This window comes from Kogia breviceps, chromosome 2, assembly GCF_026419965.1.
Source record: "Kogia breviceps isolate mKogBre1 chromosome 2, mKogBre1 haplotype 1, whole genome shotgun sequence".
Lineage (NCBI taxonomy): Eukaryota > Metazoa > Chordata > Mammalia > Artiodactyla > Physeteridae > Kogia > Kogia breviceps.
Genome location: NC_081311.1, coordinates 36,188,342 through 36,214,411, shown reverse-complemented (window position 1 = coordinate 36,214,411; position 26,070 = coordinate 36,188,342). Strand labels below are relative to the sequence as shown.

The 26,070-nt window shown below is 41.5% G+C and overlaps 1 protein-coding gene and 1 pseudogene across 5 annotated transcripts in view; both read right to left on the bottom strand.

The window, feature by feature from the left end:
- Window positions 1–25,411, bottom strand: part of HTR7 (5-hydroxytryptamine receptor 7) — a 94,686-nt gene extending 69,275 nt beyond the window's left edge. For 4 of the 5 annotated variants that reach the window (XR_010838889.1, XR_010838888.1, XM_067025062.1 and 1 more), the window contains exon 1: window positions 24,457–25,364. Coding sequence is in view for 3 of the 5 variants with exons in the window: in XM_067025062.1 (XP_066881163.1) it covers window positions 24,457–25,001 (545 nt within the window). In the remaining 2 variants the exon portion in view is untranslated. Of the gene's footprint in view, window positions 1–24,456 lie in introns of all 5 variants that reach the window. The other variant, XM_059055472.2, reaches the window with a different exon arrangement.
- LOC131751486 (heterogeneous nuclear ribonucleoprotein A1-like) lies at window positions 3,675–4,645 on the bottom strand (annotated as a pseudogene).
- Window positions 25,412–26,070: the final 659 nt, after the last annotated feature.

The following is a 26,070-nucleotide window of genomic DNA, read 5'->3' as shown; positions in this document are numbered from 1 at the left end:
GGTGGGGGGGGGCGTTCTGGGCCAGGCAACTTCAGTCCATCTCGAGTGGGTTTTCTTATGTCTGTGGTCAGGTGGTAGATCTGCTGGTGCCTGAGCAGTTTAGGATGGCTTCATTCACCTGACTGGTAACTGGCAGCCAGGGAAACCAGAGGACTAAGCCCTGGGTCTCTCATTGTCCAGCCTGGGCTTCCTCACATGATAGCAGTCACAGGGTTCCCAAAAGCAGCAAAAGAAGGCAAATTCCAAGTCTCTGCCTACATCATGTTTGCTAAAGTCCCATCAGCCAAAGCAAGTTAGACGGCCACGCCAAGAGTCAATATGGGAAGGGCTGTAAAGTCACACTTGAAAGGCATAACAGACATGGGAAGAATTGGGAGCCATTTCTTTAATCTATCACAAGGCTACACACAAATGATATCTCAGGGGAATGTAACAGTCTCCTAGGAATTTACCAGGGTAGGAGCTAATCCCTGGAAGAAGAATCAAGACAGGAACCAGCATATAAATGGAAAAATGCCTCGGACTCACCAAAGATGGAGCGATGAGAGGTTCTGGAGGCAGGGTTAGATTTCATCACATGATTTCTTTGTGTACAAGTATATTTGAAATATCCGTGGCTGTCATGCATCCCATCATACTGTCTCCAGTGTCTAGCCTTGCCCCTGGGGCTTGGAAGCTAACCCAATAAGGCTGCTGGGGACGCTCATGTAATATGCTCTGCAGGTAAAAACCCTATTATACTGACCATCCTTACAGGGAGACCTTGATGACAGGACATCCTGGAAATGAAATCCACAGCAGCTTCATAAGCCATGAGAAGCAGAACTGTGCCTTCAAAGATATAGAAGAAAGGCTCTGGCAGCTATGATGAGGTACCCACTCAAGGGAGTAAGGAAACAAGACCCACCAAAGCAGAACTGTGTCATAAATGGTGTGGCTTCTATGTCCCTCTTTCATTTTCCCTTCCTGTTTCATACTCAAGACACAATTAAATAGTCAATTGTTGCCAGTTTCATTCATTCATTCATTCGTTCGTTCACTTCTCCAACCAATATTATTGAGACTTTCCACATTCCAACAGAAGCTGGAAGCAAACAGAGATGAATAAGATGTCTCTGTCCCCACGAACCTCAGCACTTGATGTGTGGGGGACAGAGAAATATAATCAACTACATTTCAGCCTGACGGTAATAAAGAAGGAAGCTCAGAGTGTTCAGGAAAAGCCTGGGAGGAGCACCTAAGTCAGACCAAGGTGTCAGGGACGGCCTCCTGGAGACCATGGCACTTTCACTGCGTCACGAAGAATGCTTGGGGAATAGGCAGAAAAGAGGAGGGCATTCTAGGCAGAGGAAACAGAATGTACTGGGACACAGAAGCAAAGGAGGACATGGTATATGAAGGAAAACAGAAGCAGCCCCTATACTTCCTGTGACACATAGGAAGTACACAGAGGAAAGGGCAAGCGCAGGAGACAGCTAGGATGTTATCTGAGGGATGATGGCATACCACAAATCCTCCCCTCCCCATTCTCTACAACATTATACAAGGTACCAATCATTTGTCCTTCCCGACTGACCCACGGAGCACATCTCAGCATGAATGAACTCAAGTCCCTGACGTGCCTCAAGCAGCATCTGAAGCAAATCATGGAACTAACCCTGGCCCCTATTTCTGGCATCATTGGACAGGTAGGGTGGTTTTCAGGCAGGCTGGCACTCCCTGAAGCCTCATCAAGACCCCATATAGACTTTTCCTAAAGACAAACTTGATTTATTGATACTTTTTCCTTTTAGGATGAAAGAAGAAAAAACGAAGAAAAGACTCAGAAAGGGCATCAGTGAACCTTCCCATTCAAACAACTCTCCAGTCCCAGAGAGCTGCCCTGACTAGCTGGTAGAACTCAATTCCCTGGCACAGCTATTATTAATATTAATATTAGTAATAATAACGATGCTCTCAATCAGTGGTTGTTTTATATGAGTCAGGCCCTTGGCTAAACTCCTCATGTATATAATCTCATTTATTCCTCATATTAACTTCATGGAGATATTTCTACCATGCATGAGGAACGAGGTTTAGAAATAAGGTACAGTGACTTATGCAAGGTCACAGTTAGGAGTCACAGAAACAGAATCTGTATCCTGTGCCCTAGCTTCTGTCTTAACAGAGCTTTCTGTGCTCTTCCCCAATCCGATGGGAATCCTGGTCTAAACAGCCCTGATCCCTGACCTTTCCACACCAAGCTCCCCTACTCTACTTTTACCAGACTCATTTATTCATTCAGGGATATTTTTGCATCCCCACTAGTGTACATGAGCCTGAAGAAGATGAATCAGACACAGTCTTGAGCCTAAAGTGTTTCTACCCTAGTAGGATATTTCTTAATCCATTGATCCATTCATTCAACAAATATGATTCAGCACCTACTGTGTGCCAGGAACTCTGCAAATGCTAGGAAAATCGAAGTCAAAGTTCTTGCCCGGTGCTTCCCTGGTGGAGCAGTGGTTGAGAGTCCGCCTGCCGATGCAGGGAACATGGGTTCGTGCCCCAATCCAGGAAGATCCCACATGCCGCTGAGCAGCTGGGCCCATGAGCCATGGCCGCTGACAGGAAAGGCCACAACAGTGAGAGGCCCGCGTACCGGGGCGGCAGCGGGGGGGGGGGGGGGAGGTCTTACCCATTCTAATGGAATTTAAGACAGGCACATAAATAATTATCACGAAGGTACAATGCAGCAGATACAGGGTTGGAATGCAGGTTTCCCGACTCCCAGGTGAGTAGCTAAACTTCTTGAAAGAGCTGTTTCTAGTCAATGCCTCTCCTTCCTTCCTCCCAATCTCTCCTCACCTCTCCCTACCGGGGCTTCCAGTCCACTGTTTCACTGAAACCTCTCTTCTCAAGACCACCAGTGACTTCAAGGTCACCCAATTGACTGGCCATTTTTCTAGCTTTATCTTACATCAGCGTTTGACACAGTTGATACTCTATCCTTGTCAAAACATTTCCTTTAATTTCCGTGATAGCACTCTGAAGGTGTTCCTATTTCACTGCCCATCCCTTTTTAAACTTTGCTTGGCTCTTCCTCTTCTCTTGACCTCTAAACATTTTATCTTGCTAAGGACGGGTAGCTGGACCCCACCCTATGGCTTTAAATATCATTTCCAATGATGCCCAAATTTGAATCTCCAGTCCTGACTTCTCTCTGGAATCTGAGACTCTTATATTCAAATGTCTAATGATATCAAACTTAGCATTCAAAATAGAACTCTTGGAAATGCAAATCAAAACAACAATGAGGTGTCATCTCACACCAGTCAGAATGGCCATCATTTTTTTTAAAGACACATTTATTCAGCGTCATGATCAGACTATTACATTTAACAATCAACAGCATGGGTGCAAAAAACAAAAATCTACATTAAGACCCTCTGTTGGAATGCTTTACACTTTCCACAGAACAGAAACTAAAATAACCGGTTATACAATTGGTCACAAATACAGTCCTCGAGTTTTTTGGCCAATACACATGAGTATTGTCTAAAACATGTTTTCTTTGTAGCAGCTAGGCCCTGCCACCACTGTGCTTGGCTGAGTTCACAAATCTGTTGACCCTGTAGCTTCCCTGTCACTTCCCTGGCTCTGCTCTCCTGCTAAGCTTTGTTTCCTGGCAGTAATTACAACCTCCTGCCACTGCCAGAGCTCTTGCTGCTGCTGGAACAGCCATAGCCACCTTGGTTTCGTGGTTTGGCAAAGTACTGACCTCCACCACCATAGGGGCCAGCACTTCTGCCTCCAAAGTTTCCTCCTTTCATGGGTCCAAAATCTGAAGATTGATTGTTGTAACTGCTAAAATCATTGTAGCCTCCGCCACCTCCAAAATTGCTCCCATCATTACCAAATCCATTAAAGCATTAAAGCCATCCCCACTGCCACCATAGCCACCACCACCACGGCTACCACCAAAGCCAGCTCGACCACTGAAGTTTCCTCCACGACCAAAGTTGTCATTCCCACCAAAACCCCCTCCACGACCACCACCAAAGCTTCCAGAACCACTTCGACCTCTTTGGCTGGATGAGGCACTAGCCATCTCTTGCTGAGATAGGGCTTTCCTTACTTCACAGTTGTGGCCATTCACAGTATGGTATTTCTGAATGACAATCTTGTCTATGGAGTCATGGTCATCAAAGGTTACGAAAGCAAAGCCTCTCTTTTTGCCACTGCCTCGATCAGTCATGATTTTAATCACTTCAATTTTCCCATACTGTTCAAAATAATCTCTTAGGTGATGTTCTTCAGTGTCTTCTTTAATGCCACCAACAAAAATCTTTTTCACAGTTAAGTGGGCACCAGGTCTTTGAGAATCTTCTCTTGAGACGGCCCTCTTTGGTTCCCCAACTCTTCCACCCACCTCGGGTGGCCTTGCCTTCAAGGCCGCATCCACCACCTCCACAGTGGCATATGCAACAACCCCCGAAGCCTCTGAAGTGCCTGGTGCTTGGATCCCTCATTACCACACAGTCTGTGAGCATCCCCACTGCTCACAATGGCTCCTCAGGCTCTCATTGGTTGCTTCAAAGCTCAAACCTCCGATGAAGAGCTTCTGCAGCTGTTCGGGCTCTTTGGGAGACTCTGACTTAGACATGACGGCAGTGGAGTGGGGGGAGACGTCAACGATGCTTACTTGGCGGCATCCACAGGCAAAAAGCAGAATGGCCATGATTAAAAAGTCTACAAGTGACAAATACTGGAGAGGGTGTGGAGAAAAGGGAACCCTTTTACACTGTTGGTAGGAATGTAAATTGGTGCAGCCATTATGGAGAACAGTATGGAGGTTCCTCAAAAAAAAAAAACTAAAAATAGAGTTGCCACATGATCCAGCAATCCCACTCCTGGGCATATATCCAGACAAAATTATAATTCAAAAAGATATGTGCACTCCTATATTCACAGTGACACTATTCACAATAGCAAAGACATGGAAGCAACCTAAATGTCTATCAACAGATGAATGGATAAAGAAGATGTGGTGCATATATACAATGGAATGTAGTGCTCAGCCATAAAAAAGAATGAAATAATGCTATATGCAGCAACATGGATGGACCTAGAGATTAGCATACTAAGCGAAGTCAGAAAGAGAAAGACAAATACCAAATGATATCACTTATAGGTGGAATCTAACATATGGCACAAATGAACTTATCTACAAAACAGACATAGAGAACAGACTTGTGGTTGCCAAGGGTGGGGGGAGGGAAGGATTGAGGGTTTGGGGTTAGCAGATACAAACTATTATATATAGAATGGATAAGCAACAAAGTTCCACTGCATAGCACAGGGAACAATATTCAATATCCTGTGATAAACCATAATGGAAAAGAATATGGAAAAGAATGTGTGTGTATGTATTATATATATATATATATATATATATATATATATATATATATATATATGTGTGTGTGTGTGTGTGAATTATTTTTCTGTACAGCAAAAATTAATACGACATTGTAAATCAACTATATATCAATAAAATAAATTTTTTTAAAAACCAAGATAGAACTCTTGATTTTCACCACCAGTTCTGCTACTCTCTTATTTGATCAACAGCATAACCACTGACTGAGTTTCTTGGGCCCAAGGCACATAGTCATCCTTTTTTCTTCTCTGTCCCTCACCCCCCAGATCTAATCCATCAGTTAGTCCTGCCAAAGTGTCTCACAGACGTATCTCGAACTCCTCCACTTTGCTCCATCTTCACTCCTCTCAATCACCTTTTATCTTAACAACAATAGAAGCCTTCCCATTGGTCTCCCAGCTTTCACTCACACTCCTCTCCATTTCATTCTCCACAAAGTAACCACAAGGAACTATTAAGATTACAAACCAGACCATGTCACCCGAGACTTCAAACTCTCCAAGGCCTCCACTGCATTTAGAATAAAATCCAATTTCTTTACCTGTCCCAAATCCCAATATGAGTTGTGACCACTGCTCTACTCTCATCTCCTTCTAGGCTTTCCTTTGATCTCTCTACTCCAATCACACTGGCCCAGGGCCTTTGCACCAGCTGCTGCCTTTGCCTAGAATGTTTTTCCTCCTGATCTTCACATAGCCAGCTCCATCATGTTATTTATAACACGATGTATATGTCACCTCCTCATACAGGCCTTCCATGATCAACCACTCTAACATATCACTCTGTTTTAATTCTCCATGTGGCACTTATTACTAATGAATCACTGTGTGTGTGTGTGTGTGTGTGTGTGTGTTTAGTTTATATGTTTCTTGCCTATTTATTCTTACTAGAATGTAAGATTCAAGACAGCAGAGGCCTTATTTGCTTTTGTTGAGGATATACAAGAGTAACCAATGAAGATTAAGTGATCAATAAATGCTGAAGACGTGAATAGATGAATCCCCTAGGACTCCCATAAAAAGAAAAGGCAATTTTTCTATGTCAAGAAACTGCTAACATTCACAGGAAGATAGACAAGAGGAAAAGGAAGAGGGCTATGTACCAGATGAAGGAACAAGGTAAAACCCCAGAAAAACTAAATGAACTGGAGATAGGCAACCTTCCAGAAAAAGAATTCAGAATAATGATAGTAAAGATGATCCAGGACCTCGCAAAAAGAATGAAGTCAAAGACCGAGAAGATGCAAGAAATGTTTAGCAAAGACCTAGACAAATTAAAGAACAAACAGAGATAAACAATACAATAACTGAAATTAAAAATACACTAGAAGGAAACAACAGCAGAATAACTGAGGCAGAATAACGGATAAGTGACCTGGAAGACAGAATGGTGGAATTCACTGCTGCAGAACAGAATAAAGAAAAAAGAATTAAAAAGAATGAAGACAGCCTAAGAGACCTCTGAGACAACATTAAATGCACCAACATTCACATTATAGGGGTCCCACAAGGAGAAGAGAGAGAGAAAGGACCCGAGAAAATATTTGAAGAGATTATAGTCAAAAACTTCCCTAAGATGGGAAAGGAAATAGCCACCCAAGTGCAGAGAGTCCCATACAGGATAAACCAAGGAGAAACATGCCAAGAAACACAGTAATCACATTGGCAAAAATTAAAGACAAAGAAAAATTATTGAAAGCAGCAAACGAAAAATGACAAATAACATACAAGGGAACTCCCATAAGGTTAACAGCTGATTTCTCAGCAGAAATTCTACAAGCCAGAAGGGAGTGGCATGACATATTTAAAGTGATGAAAGGGAAGGACCTACAACGAAGATTACTCTACCTGGCAAAGATCTCATTCAGATTCGATGGAGAACTCAAAAGCTTTACAGACAAGTAAAAGCTAAGAGAATTTAGGACCACCAAAACAGCTCTACAGCAAATGCTAAAGGAAACTCTCTAAGTGGGAAACACAAGAGAAGAAAAGGATCTACAAAAACAAACACAAAACAATTAAGAAAACGGTAAGAGGAGCATACATATCAATAATTACCTTAAACATGAATGGATTAAATGCTCCAACCAAAAGACAAAGGCTCGCTAAATGATAACAAAAACAAGATCCATATATATGCTGTCTAGAAGAGACCCACTTCTGACCTAGGGACACATACAGACAGAAAGTGAGGGGATGGAAAAAGATATTCCATGAAAATGGAAATCAAAAGAAAGCTAGGGTAGCAATAGTCATATCAGATAAAATAGACTTTAAAATAAAGAATGTTAGAAGAGTCAAGGAAGGACACTACATAATGATCAAGGGATCGATCCAAGAAGAAGATGTGACCATTATAAATACATATGTACCCAACATATGAGTACCTCAATACATAAGGCAATTGCTAACAGCTATGAAAGAGAAAATCTACAGTAACACAATAATAGTGGGGGACCTTAACACCTCACTTACACCAATGGACAGATCATCCAAACAGAAAATTAATGAGGAAACACAAGCTTTAAATGACACAACAGACCAGATAGATTTAATTGATATTTATAGGGCATTCCATCCAAAAACAGCAGATTACACTTTCTTCTCAAGTGTGCACAGAACATTCTCCAGAATAGATGACATCTTGGGTCACAAATAAAGCCTCGGTAAATTTAAGAAACTTTAAATCATATCAAGCATCTTTTCTGACCACAACACTAGGAGATTAGAAATCAATTACAGGGGAAAAAATGGAAAAAACACAAACACATGGAGGCTAAACAATATGTTACTAAATAACCAAGAGATCACTGAAGAAATCAAAGAGGAAATCAAAAAATACCTAGAGACAAATGACAATGAAAACACAATGATCCAAAATATATGGGATGCAGCAAAAGCAGTTCTAAGAGGGAAGTTTATAGCAATACAAGCCTACCTCAGGAAACAAAAAAAATCTCAAATAAACAATCTAACATTACACCTAAGGGAACTAGAGAAAAAAGACAAACAAAACCCAAAGTTAGCAGAAGGAAAGAAATCATAAAGATCCGAGTAGAAATAAATGAATAGAAACAAAGAAAACAATAGCAAAGATGAATAAAACTAAAAGCTGGTTTTTTGAGAAGATAAACAAAATTGATAAACCATTAGCCAGACTCATCAAGAAAAGAGGGAGAAGACTCAAATCAATAAAATCAGAAATGAAAAAGAAGTTACAACAGACACAACAGAAATACAAAGCATCCTAAGAGACTACTAGAAGTAATTCTATGGCAATACTCTATGGCAATAAAATGGAGAACCTGGGAGAAATAGACAAATTCTTAGAAAGGTATAACCTTCCAAGACTGAACCAGGAAGAAATAGAAAATATGAACAGACCAATCACAAGCACTGAAATTGAAACTGTGATTAAAAATCTTCCAACAAACAAAAGTCCAGGACCAGATGGCTTAACAGGAAAATTCTATCAAACATTTAGAGAAGAGGGAACACTCATCCTTCTCAAACTCTTTCAAATAACTGCAGAGGAAGGAACACTCCCAAACTCATTCTATGAGGTCACCATCACCCTGATACCAAAACCAGACAAAGATACTACAAAAAGGAAAATTACAGACCAATATCACTGATGAATATAGATGCAAAAATCCTCAACAAAATACTACCAAACAGAATCCAACAACACATTAAAAGGATCATACACCATGATCAAGTAGGATCCCAGGGATGCAAGGATTCTTCAATATATGCAAATCAATCAATGTGAAACACCATATTAACAAATTGAAGAAGAAAATCCATATCATCATCTCAGTAGATGCAGAAAAAGCTTTGACAAAATTCAACACCCATTTATGATAAAAACTCTCCAAAAAGTGGGCACAGAGGGAAACTATCTCAACATAATAAAGGCCATATATGACAAACCCAGAGCAAACATCATTCTCAATGGAGAAAAACTGAAAGCATTTCCTCTAAGATCAGGAACAAGACAAGGATGTCCACTCTCACCACTATTATTCAACATAGTTTTGGAAGTCCTAGGCACGGCAATCAGAGTAGAAAAAGAAATTAAAGGAATACAAATTGGAAAAGAAGAGTAAAACTGTCACTGTTTGCAGATGACATGCTACTATACATGGAGAATCCTAAAGATGCCACCAGAAAACTACTAGAGCTAACCAATGAATTTGGTAAAGTTGCAGGATACAAAATTAATGCACAGAAAACTTTCGCATTCCTATACACTAACGAAAAAAAATCTGAAAGAGAAATTAAGGAAACACTCCCATTTACCACTGCAACAAAAAGAATAAAATACCTAGGAATAAACCTACCTAGAGAGACAAAAGACCTGTATGCAGAAAACTATAAGACACTGATGAAAGAAATTAAAGATGATACAAACAGATGGAGAGATATACCATGTTCTTGGATTGGAAGAATAAATATTGTAAAAATGACTATACTACCCAAAGCAATCTACAAATTCAATGCAATCCCTATCAAATTACCAATGGCATTTTTTTACAGAACTAGAACAAAAAAATCTTAAAATGTTTATGGAGACACAAAAGACCCCGAATAGCCAAAGCAGTTTTGAGGGAAAAAAAACAGAGCTGGAGGAATCAGACTCCCTGACTTCAGACTATACTACAAAGCTACAGTCATGAAAACAATATGGTACTGATACAAAAACAGAAATATAGATCAATGGAACAGGATAGAAAGCCCAGAGATAAACCCCCACACATATGGTCACCTTATCTTTGATAAAGGAGGGAAGGATATACAATGGAGAAAAGACAGTCTCTTCAATAAGTTATGCTGGGAAAACTGGACAGCTACATGTAAAAGAATGAAATTAGAACACTCCCTAACACCAATACACAAAAATAAACTCAAAATGGATTACAGACCTAAATGTAAGACTGGACACTATAAAACTCTTAAAGGAAAACATAAGAAGAACACTCTTCGACATAAATCACAGCAAGATCTCTTTTGATCCACCTCTAGAGTAATGGAAAAAAAAACAAAAATAAACAAATGGGACCTAATGAAACTTAAAAGCTTTTGCAAAGCAAAGGAAACTACAAACAAGACAAAAAGACAACCCGCATAATGGGAGAAAATATTTGCAAATGAATCAACGGACAAAGGATTAACCTCCAAAATATATAAACAGCTCATGAAGCTCAATATTAAAAAAACAAACAACCCAATCAAAAAATGGGCAGAAGACCTAAATATACATTTCTCCAAAGAAGTCATACAGATGGCCAAGATGCACATGAAAAGCTGCTCAACATCACTAATTATTAGAGAAATGCAAATCAAAACTACAATGAGGTATCACCTCACACCAGTTAGAATGGGCATCATCAGAAAATCTACCAAAAAAAAATGTTGGTGAGGGTGTGAAGGGAACCCTCTTGCACTGTTGGTGGGAATGTAAATTGATACAGCCACTATGGAGAACAGTTGGAGGTTCCTTAAAAAACTAAAAATAGAATTACCATATGACCAAGCAATCCCACTACTGGGCATATACCCAGAGAAAACAATAATTCAAAAAGACACATGCACTCCTATGTTCATTGCAGCACTATTTACAATAGCCAGCTCATGGAAGCAACCTAAATGCCAATCGACAGACGAATGGATAAAGAAGACGTGGTCCATATATACAATGGAATATTACTCAGGCATAAAAAGGAACGAAATTGGGTTATTTCAGAGACGTGGATGAATCTACAGACTGTCATACAGAGTGAAGTGAGTCAGAAAGAGAAAAACAAATATCGTATTTAACACATATATGTGGAACCTAGAAAAATGGTACAGATGAACTTGTTTGCAGGGCTGAAATAGAGACACAGATGTAGAGAACAAACGTATGGACAGCAAGCGGGGAAAGCAGCGGGGAAGGGGTGTTGTGATGAATTGGGAGATTGGGATTGACATACATACACTAATATGTGTAAAATGTATAACTAATAAGAATCTGCTGTATAAAAAAATAAATAAAATAAAATATATAAAAAAAGAAGGAATTGCTAACAAAGGACTATCACCTTTGTGACACAGAAAGGAAGCCAGAGTGGTAGGAGCCTGGCGGTATTCAGAAAACTATCAAGTATAAAACCGCGAGGCAATCTATTTATTAAATGGGAGAATCTGCAAAGACTTCTCTTGAGAATATCAGAGACTTTTTCAACCTAACGTATAGAACATACATCTCCCAAAATACAATTCTGAAATATTCAGGCAGCTGGGCTGGATTGATCATAGATGGATTGAAGCATGCCATTTAAGTCTCCCCATGATAGACTATAAATATTGATAGCCTCCTTTAGGTGGACGGTTCTGCCTGATGTTCCAGATGAAAGAACCATTTGGAAGGAAGAAAGCTATCCAGCTGCCTCTCTTTGAAAGATTGGGAAATATTATCAGAATACCCAGAAATACGGAATTTGAATCAGAACAGAGGCCAGGATGAAAGTGAGAATACAAACCGGCTAAACAGGCAAAAATAAAGCTCCCTAAACAGATGCACTGGAGATGTTCCCCCAAAGTCCCACAGCTGCTCAGCCCCCAGAGGTTGGCATCCTGTACTGCAACGGGCAACATCAGAAGCATGAGCGCTTAGTTCTGACCTAGCAGTCCTCGTTTTGCAGCAGTCCTTAACAAGAATTCTCCAGGCACAGAAAGGCTGTTCAAAAACAGACCATAGAGTACTGTGGGTTTTATTGATGGAAGTGCTCAAACTAGCCAACTGTTTGCAATCAGAAGCTAAATGACTCAGAAACTCTTTCATGAAAGGTCATTTCGCACAGGGACTGACTGCAAAGCAATATGTACAACCTAACTTTTTAAAGGTCCAAATTTTCTGGTATGTGAATAAAATAATCTTAATTTAGGCTCAACTAGATAAGCTCTTGAGGACGAGGCTGTGTCTTTATTCAGCTCTGTATCCCCACAGTACTTCAATACCCAGTAGGCAAACAAGGGTTTGCTTAGCAAATAAATCTCACCCTCACCATCTCCTCTAGCTTTCTCGCCCATGTATCCTCTCTCTCCCTCTCCCCTCCCCTCCCTCTCCTTCTCTCTTTCTCCATCCATATCCCCACCACCTACCTAACCCTCTCTCCACCCCTCTTCTCTCTCTCTCTCTCTCTCTCTCTCTCTCACACACACACACACACACACACACACACACACACACACACACACACGTATATACACTTGGCCTCTTTGTTAGGGCCTCCTGCTCATCTAACTTAAAACTATGAAGATGTGGATCTTAATATTCCACAGTGACCTCACCTTAACCATAACCTCAAAGCTAACAGATGGACTGGAGTGGGAGATACCATGGATCAACACTAGAGAAAAATGTGACAAAACACATCTGGCCCCAAGGATATTAGATAAGAGACTACGGACTGATACGAATATAATAATAATTATTATAACATCATCACTGTCCTGTCTGAACAGCAGGAGAAAACACTTATCACTTGACATGGTTCAGAGATGATGTTCACAAAGCCAACACCCCTCTGAGCTGGAGTTAGACCTTCCCTCAGCCAAGCAGGATTCACTGCTTTCCTCCTATGTGCTCTTAGGCAAGTTACTTAACCTCTCTCAGCCTCCCTTTCCTCATCCTGCAGGAGTGGCAGGGATGAGAGTAACCACAGAGTGGTCATGGGGATGAAATGAGATGCATCACATAAATCCCGTGGCACTGGGCCCGGCACATAGTACGTGCTCAATAAATGATATTGCGACTGTCAGTTACTGAGCTTCCCTACTTGGGTATCTCCTTCATGCCTGACACCTATGGCTTTCCTTCTGGGATGCATGAGCTTGGTTGAAATATATTTTGTTCATTGAAACGAAAAGGATCTGGGATTTTTGCTTTTCACCCTGCTTCATGGCACAGCAATGATGACCATAAAGAGCTGACTCCTGGCTCTAAGCTGCTAAATCTTTTGCATCACTAGGGCTTTGTTTACGTCAGTGTTCTGCACACGCATGGAGAGCAGAAAGTGACTCACCAGCCTACTATGCCTTGATGGGATGACCCATTGGGACTGTCCCATTGCCTCCACGCTGCTTCTGTTTCATTACACAATCTCCTGACTCTAATTTGGTTTCCCAGAAAAACTTCACCAAGAAGAATATTTCATAAGAAGCTGGAGAATAAGAAGGCAAGGCCAGACATTTGGGAATCAGAGGCACCCACCTTCCCTCTCTTCATTCCTTCCTTCCTCAGTCAATCCACATGGATTAACTGAACACCTACTATGTGCCAAGTATTATGCTGGGGGCTGGGGATTCAGTCTCCAACAAGAGAGACCCTGGTCCTACCATGCCTGCTGTATGGATGACCCCACAAATCATGAATCCATTACCGTTAATTTCACAAACCGGTAATTACAAATTGAGGTGAGTTCAAGAAAGAAAAGATGCAGGGAGTTATAAGACTGTCTAAGATAGTCTGGGGATTCTCAGAATGCTTCCATGAGGCAGTAACATCTAGTCAAGGACCTGTCTGAAGAGTGATAAGAATTAACCAGCCCAAGAGGCACATAAGTGTGTCAGGGGGGTGGGGTTGGGAGTAGGCAATAAAAAGACTTGTGAAGTCCCTGAATTGCAAAATCTCAAGGAATGGAAAGCTCAGAGTTGCCAGAATATGGTGGGGGGAAAGGGGGGCAGGGGAGGAAGAGAGATGATTTACACGATAGTTAGAGAATTGAATTGACTTGAACAGAATCTTTGGCAGAAGTCGGCAAACTACAGCAGGGTTAAATCTGGTCCCTTCCTGTTTCTGTATAACCTCCCCACACACACCAACTAAGAATGTTTTCATATTTTTAAATAGTTGAAAAAAATAAAAAGACTAATATTTAATAACATTGTGAAAATCTTATGAAATTCAAATTACAGTAGCCATAAATAAAGATTTACTGGAACACAGCCATGCCCGTACATTTACATATTGTCTATAGTTGCTTTCACACTACAGTGGCAGAGTTGGGTAGCTGTGACAGAGACAGACTATATGGCATACAAGCCTAAAATATTTACTATCTAGCTCTTTATGGAAAAAAAATTGCCAACCCCTAATCTAGTGAGATAGGCAGAAGTCAGATTATAAAATCTTTTAAATCATATTAAAATTTTAGGATCTTATCTCAAGAGCAGGGGAACTCATTAACCCATTAAAGAGTTTGAAGAGGAGAACAGCATAATTCAGCAGTGCCCAGACCTGTCTGCACATTGGGTTAACCTAGGGAGTTTCCAGAATATAATGCATGAGTCTCAGCCCCGGAGACTGTGCATCAGTTGGGTTTGTGGATGGCCTGGGTATGGGCTTTGGAATTTTTGGAAGATTCCTAGGTGATGCTAATGTGCAAGTAACTTTGGGAACCATGGATAAAATCGCATTTGCATTTTTACAAGATCACGCTAACTCAGGGCTTCTCCCTCTGGCTGAATACACATTAGAATCACCTGGGGGATATTTTCCAAGATACTGATGCCAAGGCCCACCCAGACCAATTACATCAGGATCTCTAGAGATGGGCTCGGAGCATTGCCCAGGTGATTCTAACGTGCAGCTCAGGTTACACACTCTGCATTAATGTGCAGCAAGGGTAGATACACGAAAGCCCTGGGAGGCTACTTTGCATGGTCCAAGTGAAAGATGGCAGAGGCTTGGTGATGCACTGGTGACAGTGGGGGGCTGGGTGGAAAGTTTCAAAAGTGATACCTAAATGTCTAGCAAAGCAAATGGGTGCAGCCTGATGCCATTTATTTGGATGGGAACCTTGGAAGAGGAAGAAGTTTGGGGAGTAAGAACAGTAGTTCTGTTCTGACATCTTGTTAAAAGGGAGGATGCCTATGATAGGATTAGTCAGATTGAGGCTACAAAGAAGGCTGGGGTCAAGTCACAAGAGGCCTTGAATGCTATCTTAACAATGTTCTCTTTATATAGCAGACAATGGCTACAATGCGATGTAGAGAAACACATATGGGCTTTTGATTCAGATGGTGTTCCTGCCACATACAGTATGTGTGTTTCCTCGGCTTCCTCATCTACAGAATGGGATTTAAAATGTTCACACTCTGTCTCCTATACCTTTGGCCAGCCGACCTCAATGACAGCACGGGCCTCAATACATACCCTCACAAAGGTGTTGTGAAGATTAAATGAGATATTATGTGAATCTCTAGAAATTTATGTAGCACAAAAGACCCTCAAAAATGGTAGTTGTTATTCCTAAAGGAGAATGACACAGTGACACCTCACAATGCTGTTTTAGGAAGTGTATATGGACAATGGTGTGAAGGATAAGCACAGAAGATAAGAAACTGGCACTTAGGTTTAGCGGTTATGACAGACAACATGATGGTATCTGTTCATCCATCAGTAAGCAGTCAGAGTCCCGCAATCCTGTGGAGTCCACAATCCTCCAGAATCCTGGCTACCCTCCCAGTGCACTGCTCCTCCTTCCCAAGTGTGGCTCTGGTTGTCTGTCTTGACCAAGATGAAGGCCAGAGCTCTAGCCACCATACTCACAGTCCCGGTGACAAGACGGAGAAAAGACAAAAAGAAGAGGATTCTATCAACTCTTAAACTGTATACACAAGCTGGAAATTAATTTTAGAGATGAGCAAGAATGACTTCCTTCAAAGAGAAAGGGGATCCAGAGAAACCAGAATGCACCCTGCACTGCTGATCACAGCAGAATTAAAGGCAAGAGCAGAACTCAGATCATCGAAGCAAATGAGTCATAGTACCGGGCGAGGAAGCAAGGCTTCAGCCAGACACCAGTCAGAACTAAAGATGATGGCTCTTGCAAGTTAGCCAGAGGAGTTCCTATAACTGTGGACAACCCAAAAATGACCCCTGCCCTCAAACATGAGGCTAAAAACTAATGGATGCTGATAGCATTAAAACAATAACTATCTGCTCAGATTAACCATACATCTGATGTCAATCCATATACACCTCACAAGATGTCATCAAATAAATACTTCTGTCCCTTTAATGTAAAACAAAATACATATGTAGGAAAGTGCCTAAAATATACATGAATATTTTAATAGTAATTTTTAAAGTGAACCCTCATGTAACTACTTCTACAGGCAAGAGATAAAATATTACACCACCTCAAAAGCACACCTCTCTGACCACAACACCCCTCCTTCCCACCCAGAAGTAATTAACTACCATCCTTGCTCTCGTGATGTATACTTCCTTCCTTTTCTTTACGATATTTACACTTATGTATGTCTCCAAACAATGTTGTTTCTCTCATTTTTATATGAATGGAATCATGTGTTCTTCTGGACTCCACTTCTTCTGCTCAGCCTTTTGTTTGTGGCCCCAAAGAATTTATGGGTGAAATTACATGATGTCTGACATCTGAGTTAAAATACTGTGAGGAAGGAGGAGTTGCAAAGTATACTTTGAATACGGTGGTCATAAATTCATTACTGTTGAAGCTAGGCGATGGATAGATTAGGCTCTTTATACTATACTCTTGACTCTTAAATAAGTTTCAAAATTTTTATAATAAAAAATTGTTTAAATTCTTTTGTGAGATTCATTTTACTACAACAATTTTCATTGCTGTATAGCAACAGTTTTCTAAGTAAGGTCCCCAAACCAGAAACATCAGAATCATTGGGGAATTTGTTTAAATGCAAATATGCAAATAATTGGGCTCGACCCCAGATTTATTGAACCAGAAACTCTTGGAATGGAGCCCAATAAGCTGTGTTTTAATAAGTCCTCCAGAAAGGTCTGATGCATGCTCAAGTTTGATAGCCACTACTCAATAGTATTCTATTCTATGAATGTTCCACAATTGATTTATCCATTCTACTACGGATACACTTATATATTATTTCAAGTTTGGGAGTTTCAAAGTTGTGGATATTATAAATATTCTTGTACAAGACTTTTGGTGACAAGAGTCTCTCTGACATATACCTAGTGGTAAAATAATAGAATCCCAGAATCATAGGGTGTATGTATCATCAACACTACATATAATGGCAAACTATTTTCAAAGTAGTTCACCAATTCACAGTCCCACTAGTAACATACGAAAGTTCCCTCTGCTCTACATGCTTGCCAATATTTGGTATTTTTCAGACATTTTAATTGTTGCCATCTTAGAGGGTTAAACACTTTTAAGCTATCCAAGTTGGGATCAAAAAACATGTATTAGGGAACAGAACTCCAGACATGACATCATAGTATTGCAAATATATTAGCTGGTGGATTTACATGGAATAGGCCTGATGTAGGAAGAATTTGGCATGATGGAGAAACTGAAAAAGGTCAATATGATTATACTATGGAAAGCAAGGTGAAATACAGTACAAAATGTTGTTGGGAAGTAAGGGAGGAATAAATCAGGGACCTTGTAGGTATGCTAAAGACTTTGAATTGTATTCCTAGTGAAATGAGAAGCCAATGAAGGGCTTTAAGCACAAAATTTACATCATTATATTTCTATATCTGCATACATTTAAAATCTTTCAGGCACACATCCACTTCTACCTATGATGGGGTTGCTTAACACTTCAGACTAAATCTTCTGCTGAAAACAACTAAAAAAGCTGGATAAAGCACAAATACATACACACACACACACACACACACACACACACACACACACACCCCTATTTAAAGGCATAACTGAGTTTCTGAGAAAACCAGGAGTTGAGGGGACAAAATCCTAGAAATGAGAGAACCACAAAGAGATGAGCCAAAATTCTGCAGCCACTCTTTCCCTTGGGATATTTACCTAAACTAGGTAAGGGGTAAGGAGCTGAGGATCCAGGCAAAGAGCCTCAACAGAAATGCTATTAGGAGGCAAAAATACCAGAAGAAATTTTGGTAGTCTCTTGAGGAAAGAAAAACAAAAATTAGAGATCTGAGATGCCAAGATCCAAATAAGAAGGAAGGAACAGAAAATTATGCCCAACACTTGGCTGGTATTCCTCTCACGACATTTGCTGAATTCTGAAGCTGTGCTGGGCAGGAGGCTAAGAAGCCAAGGAGAAAGCTCCCAAAAAAACTTTCAGTGGGAGTTTTGATAGCCTCACACTGCTAAGGAGAGAAAAAAACAGAGTTCTGAACTAGCCAAGGGGAAAAGCCATTGAGAACCCCCTATGCTCTTAGCTGAAGGTCCAAGAAAGCTACACCCTAGAAAGAGGCATTGGCCTGTGGCAGACACAGCTTTATCAAAACTAAAACAAAGCCTACAGTCAGCTAAGTCCCTAACTGGATTACAATAATCAGTCCCCCAATACGCCTGCCTAGAAGCTATTTTCGCTGGAATAGAATAACATCATATACAACATCCACAGTTTTTCATACAAAATGTTGAGTATACAATTAAAGTTTATTAAGCATGCCAAGACACAAAGCCAAAACCCAGAGCTGGGGGTGGGGGGGTGGGGATAGATCACATACAAAGAAACCACAAGTGATTCAGATATTAGAGTTGGTAGAAAAAGAGTCTAACTATGATTAATATGCTCAGAAGTATAATAACAAGTTGGAGAAATTCAGTGAAAAGGCAAAGAATTTCACCAGTTATAATCAATAAAAAGGATCAAATGCAAAAAAATAAAAAATAAAGATCAAATATAATTTCTAGTACTCTAAAATTAACAACTCAATAGATAAGACCAAACAATATATTAAACAGAACGGAAGAGATGATTAATAAATTGGAAGGTAGGTCAAAATTCTTCAAAGCTGAAGAACAGAGAAAAATATAAAATGGAAAAGAAAGAAAAGAGTGTAAAATACATGTGTGATAAAGTAAAACAATCTAAATTATGTAACTTTGAAGACGTAGAAGAAGAGAGAAAGAAGAGGACAGTAAAAGTATTTAAAGAGATACTAGCAAACTGATTAGAGATATCAATACACAAATACAAAAGTTACTAAGAACCTCACCAGGGTTGACAGCAAATAAACAACAGAAAATAATCAATAATGCCAAACCTAAGGACATCACAGAAAAATGTATACAAACTAAAGACAAAAAAATCCTGAAAGCAGCCAGAGGAAAAAAGATACATTATCTTCAAAGAAGTAATAACAATGTTGGTAAATGACTGATTTTTCAACAGAAATGATGGAAGCCTGAAGACAATGGAATAATGTTTTAAAGTGCTGAACAAAAACTCAAACATAGAATTCCATACTTAGAGAAAATAACATTCAAAATGATAGTAAAATTAAGACATTTTTAGATAAGTAAAAATTGAGAGGATCTGTCACCAGCAAACCCTCACTTTTAAAAATGCTAATGAAATTCTAATGGGCATAAGAAAATGATCCCAGATGAAGGCATGATAATATAGGAAAAAATAAAGAGCACTAGAAAAGGTAAACATGTGGGTAAATAAGAATGAATACTGACTGCTTAAAATAACAATAAAGATAATATCTAATAGGTTTTTAAAATATGTAGATTAAAACGCATGACAGTAACACAAAAGATGTGAGGGGGGTATATAGAATTAAAATACACTAAGGTACCTTATTATCCAGTGTTATACTTACCCAAAAGGAATGACAATATGTACACAGGATGACTTATAAATAAATATTTATAGAAGCACTGTTAGTGATATATAGAAAATGGAAACAATGCAAATGTCCATCTACAGGTGAACTGATAAGCAAATTAAATGGAATACTACTCAGCAAAAAAAATGTATAAAACATTGACAGGCTAAAAACTATGGATGAATCGCACAGCAGACATTAATATTGAGCAAAAGATGCCAGATTTAAGAGTACACACTATATGATGCCATTTTATGAGGTTTTGTCCAAGAAAAACTAATCTATGAAGCTAACAGTCAGGACAATGGTTACCTTTGGGAGTATTAGAAACTGGAGAAGAGCAAGAGGGGACCTCTAGGAGGTTGGTGATGTTCAATTTCTTGATCTAGCTACAGATTACCTCCATGGGTTCACGTAGCGGAAATGCATCAAGCTCTACATTTAGGATTGCTCACTTTTCTACATGTATTTCCAAAAATCATTTTAAAAATATATTTCATAAGTACATAAAGTTATATGCAGGATAACAAGACTGTATCAAGCATCAAGATTAAGAAACAAAGTATGACCGATATCATTGATATGTATGTTACTCCCTGATTACACCTCCACCCACCCCACTAGAGATAACTACTCTCATGAATTTGGTGCTCACCATTCCTCTGAACTATTTTATACTTTGACTCCTTATATAAGTTCACCTAAACAATATATAGAACTGCTTTGCATGTTTTTAAACTGTATATAAAAGATAATTTGACTTCTATTTTTTAAAGATCATTCTAAAAAGGGCACAAGGAAACTTTCTGGGATGACAAAATATTCTATATCTTATTTGGAGTGTTGGTTACATGGGCACATACATTTGTCAAAACTCATCAAAATGTACATTTAATATCTGTGCATTTCACTATAGGGAAATGTTATCTCACTTAAAACCACTTTAAAAAAATAGATCATTCTAGCTTCTTCATAGGCAATGGATGAGGACTGGACAGAAGTGGAATCAGGAAGGCCAGTTAAAGTATTACAGCAGACCTGGTGAGGGTCAAACTCACCTATCTGAGGAGTAAGGAAATAAAGTCAGGTTGTGGTCACAGTTCTTTGAGCAGCTTAACTGTGAAGTGGAGCTTCACAGTTAAGGAGGGAGGAGTGAAGCCAAAGAAGGAGTTCTTAAAAATGGAATATCAAGCTTGATCCTGTTGAGAGGCAACAATGAAGGCAAAGAAGAGATGAGGACTCAAGGGAAAAACCAAGTCCTCCAGAATGTGAGAGGGAATAGGATGCGAAGTACAGGTGGTTTGGTCTTTGCTGGGACACAATGCCTTCTTGTTTTTTAACTGGAAGGAAATAAAAAGGGTAGAGATGCAGGAAAAATCGTTTGGTGGTGGAAAGACAAAGTAGTTTCCATCCAATGGCTGCTCCTTTTTCAATGATCATGGGTCATTATCTATAAAGGGTGGGGATCAGAGTGTTGAAGGCTGTGAAGAAGAAGGGCACAAAATTCCATTGGAAAAGGCTGGAAAAGTATCCTAGCATGGTGGGGAGGGGGTTAAGAAAAATCAAAGGTTCCATTTTAGACAGGTTAAATGCCCAACAGGTAACCAAATTCTTATAACATAGCATGGGCTCAGAATATTATTATTCATCTTTGCTTATGCTGCACGAAGCATGGCATAACACATATTAGGTACCTGAGAGAGAATGGATAAATGAATGAATGAAGATTAAATTTTTTTCATATTTTCTTAGCACATTTTTATATCGTTGGCCATATTCCACAATGGAACTGCAGAAAAAATAGAAATAATGCACCTTATCAATCAACTGATAACAAATGCATTTTCCTTTTTCTCATTTTTAGTTCTGTGTGTTCTTGGAAGAAAGGCAATCTGTGTCTTCCGATGCTATAAATTCTTCATTTTATCTAAATAAATGACATGTTCATCTTCTAAAATAACTGTTAAGCAGAATCCACCAATGGGGCAATTCTCATAAAAAACTAAGAGACAGAATCTTTAGCCCTATGTTAACACAATTTGTGACAGTCATAAGGATAAAGTTGACAAAGAAATTAGAAGCTCTTGCCAAGGTGGATGGAACTAGAGTCTGTCATACAGAGTGAAGTAAGTCAGAAAGATAAAAACAAATACCATATGCTAACACATATACATGGAATCTAAAAAAAAAAAGTTCTGAAGAACCTAGGAGCAGGATAGGAATAAAGACTCAGACGTAGAGAATGGACTTGAGGACATGGGGAGGGGGAAGGGTAAGCTGGGACGAAGTGAGAGAGTGGCATGGACATATATACACTACCAAATGTAAAACAGATAGCTAGTGGGAAGCAGCTGCATAGCACAGGGAGATCAGCTTGGTGCTTTGTGACCACCTAGAGGGGTGGGATAGGGAGGGTGGGAGGGAGATGCAAGAGGGAGGGGATATGGGGATGTATGTATATGTATAGCTGATTCACTTTGTGATACAGCAGAAACTAACACACCATTGTAAAGGAATTATACTCCAATAAAGATGTTTAAAAAAAGAAAGGATTAATCTCATCTCTGTATTGGAGATGTTCCTGCTGCTGCTAAGTCACACGTGCATCATGAGCAAAGAAAACCTTTAGCTCATGTACAGGAATCTCAGCGTGGTCCCACCCAAACCTGGTCATCCTAGGAGACAAATTAGCACACTGTGCTGTTTGTTTATCATTTATCAATTATGAAATGAAAAAAGCTTATAAATGCATTACTTGCAGCAGAAATTGTTATTCGCTTTATTACACTAAGTTCCATTTAAAAGGACTCCATTCATGCAAGAAGCACCATTTTCACTGGATGAACAGTCAGATTTTTACGCTTATAATTCAAGCATATACTTACTATGTATATTGAGTGCACTCTCCCAGTTCCTGTTGCCACAGCCAGACTGTATATGCATATCTGTGGTCATGCTTAACTACAGTCATTCAGAACTTCAGCTGTCAAGTTTGGAGCTAATATTCTCACATATGCAGTTCATGCTCTACTCTTAAAAATAATTCCTTGTTTGCTATTAGAAGCTCCTAACATAACATACAAAATGGCAGGATCAATTTTTTAAAATAATTTCGATATTTAACTAAATGCAAATACAATGTATTTTTCTTCCCTGAAAATATCCCCTTCCTTCAGTAACTATAAACCCTGGCCAAGCAGTAAAATAGCACAACATGTTAAATATTAAAAAAAAAAAAAAAACACACACACACACAATATAGCAGTGTTTACAGAGAGGAAAAGTAAGAAAACCTCAGTTTTGTGGTACACCATCCTTTGAGACACTCATTTTAAGAGTGCAGGCATCAATTATTTCTCCTTTGCTGTAAGGTCTACACATTTAAAGGTTCTGTAGGTCCACTAAGAAAATAAGCAACTGTTTCTCTGTATCATTAAACACAACAGGATACCAGCCTTGCTGGTTTTAAAACACTAGCAAAATTCCAACTGTGAATATTAAGGTTTACTATTTCAGCCTCCAGAGAAGCAGAGAGTTGTTTTGTTGCCAGAGCATTAGGACCGTACTTCAGTTTGTCAACTGCACAATATTTCTAGGACCAACGACTAGCTCCACTGCAGAATCTTGTAATCCTAGAGTCTGAAGAAACCTTGCAGGTCTCCTATTCCAATCTGACATCCAAGACAGGAAATTTTTCCCCCAGCATCCCTGACAGACGGTCAGCCTCTGTTTCAATTACTCCAGTGGGGGAGTTCTCAAGAGAAGATTCCCAAGGGATATGATGAAATGCTAGAACCAACCATTCAGACAGGGAATACGGCTCCAGTAAGCCTGGAGACAGCCTTGCCAGACAGTAAAACCAGACTTCCAAAAGAATGTGACTCAGAATCAGCAATCATAGAGGTGCAACGTTAAAACATATAGACCCCCCAATTTTGGGGCCATTCTAGGTCTTTCTATTGGCCTGAGAAGTAGCTCACGCAATCAGAAAAGCAAGGTGGCTTTTCTCCCGCTGATTTCTTAAAGTAAGAACTGCTTCTTTCAGGCTCACAGCAAGGGTTTGTCAGGCTCAGAGAGGATCAAACCCCTTCCTTCTGAAAATCAAGACAAGGGACCCCCTGGTGGAACTGCTAACGCTTAAAATACTCTTAACTTTGGTCTTAAAATTCTCACTACCGTAAACCAGAACATTTCGAGCTCTTCTTTTAAAGGTGTATATAGGCTACGCTGTAACTGAAGTTGTTTGGTTGGTGTCGGGTTGATGTGTGTGTGGTGGTGGTGGGGGGGGGGGGTTAAGCGCAGCCCTTCCTCCCGCAGGGGAGTCTGGTTTATCCGACCAGGAAAGGCAAGTGTGCGGGGCTGAGCTGCCAGCACATCCCTAGGCGGACCCCGGGACGGGGCAGCCCGGCCCTTACCTGTCGATGCTAATCACGCACAGGGTCATGATCGAGGCCGTGCAGCACATGACGTCCATGGCGATAAAGACGTTGCAAAAGAAGTGGCCAAAGATCCACTTGCCCCCGATAAGGTCGGTGACGCTGACGAAGGGCATGACCGCCACGGCCACCGAGAGGTCGGCCAGCGCCAGGGACACGATCAGGTAGTTGGAGGGCTGGCGGAGCTTCTTGACGAAGCACACAGAGATCACCACCAGGCAGTTGCCGGCGATCGTCAGCAGCGTGATGAGCGTCAGGATGGAGCCGATCACAACTTTCTCGGCTCTGCCGTAGTTGATCTGCTCCCCGCAGCCGGAGGCATTGTCCGGGAGTGCGTCCCAGGTGGGCACGGGGCTGGCCGTCACCTCAGGGACCCCGTGCAGCAGGTGCGGCGCCCAGGAGCCCGCGACCGGGCCGGCGCCGTCGGGGCTCAGGTCGGGCAGCCCACGTCCCACCTCTGGCAGGAGGAAAGAGCGGAGGTGCCCGTAGAGGTCCGGGCGGCCGCTGCTGTTAACGTCCATCATCGTGCCGCTGTGCGTCGCTGCCCATGGAGCCGGCGCCCCCGCCACGCGCTCCAGCTGTCGGCCCCGGGGCTTCACCTCGTCGGTTCTGCTCCGCTCGGCCCAGCCATGGGGCCCGCGCAGTCCGCTGGGGGGCGCCCCGGCTCGGCCTTGCCGCCCCGCACGTCCCGGTCCCCCAACAGCAGCGGACGACGCGGGAGCGCGGCCACCCGGGGACTCCCTGCGGGAGGCGCCTCCAGCACCCGACGGACCCCCGGGACACGCGGGATCGCGGGCCGGCGGCCTCGGCTGGCCGCACCAAACCGCTCGCGCCGTTCGCAGCCTTCAGCCGCCGAGTGGCTCGGCCGAGAGCGCCCGGGAGGCAGCGGCAGAAGTTGCGGAGAGCGCCCCGCCCCTCGCGCCCGCCGCCGCCGCCGCCGCCGCCGCTCCCCTGCGGCAACCGCGCTGCGTCCCCGCCGCCGCCGCCGCCGCGTCCGGACGCTGCCCGCGCGCCCCAGGCTCCGGGACGGGTTTTCCCGGCTGGGCAGGGGCCGCCGTGTCTCCCGCGCCCCCCGGCACTGGGTGGGGGGCGGTGCTCCACGTGCCTCCCGGGATCCCGAGCCGCTTTGCCCGGGGATCTTCCGCAGGAGGCTCACACTCCCTCCGACAGACACGAACCTCCTCACTAGTGAACGACAGTTTGGTGGCGGAGGACTAGGGAGCCCGCGGACGCTCGGACTCATTGCAAAATGAAGAACCCGGGGAGGGATTTTTTTTTTAATCTTAATTTAAAATAAACCTTTCTTAGTACTCCACCAAGCAACAAACAGATATTTCCGTTTCCTATTTTGACGACTGATGGGAGAAAGCGAAGATGGAAAAAGAGAAGCGGCTGAATGTGGGTGGAGGTGGGAGCTCAGAAGAAGGAGAAAAGGGAGAGGGAGGGACTCCCGGGCCCTGACACCTAGGAGGAGTTGGTGGCTTTGGGAAAGGGACCTCCAGAGGGCTTAAACCCATTGTGACCAACACTCCAGGCGTCTAGAAACAGGCTTCTCAGCTCTGAAAATAGACCTTGGCTGCTTTTACATTCAGA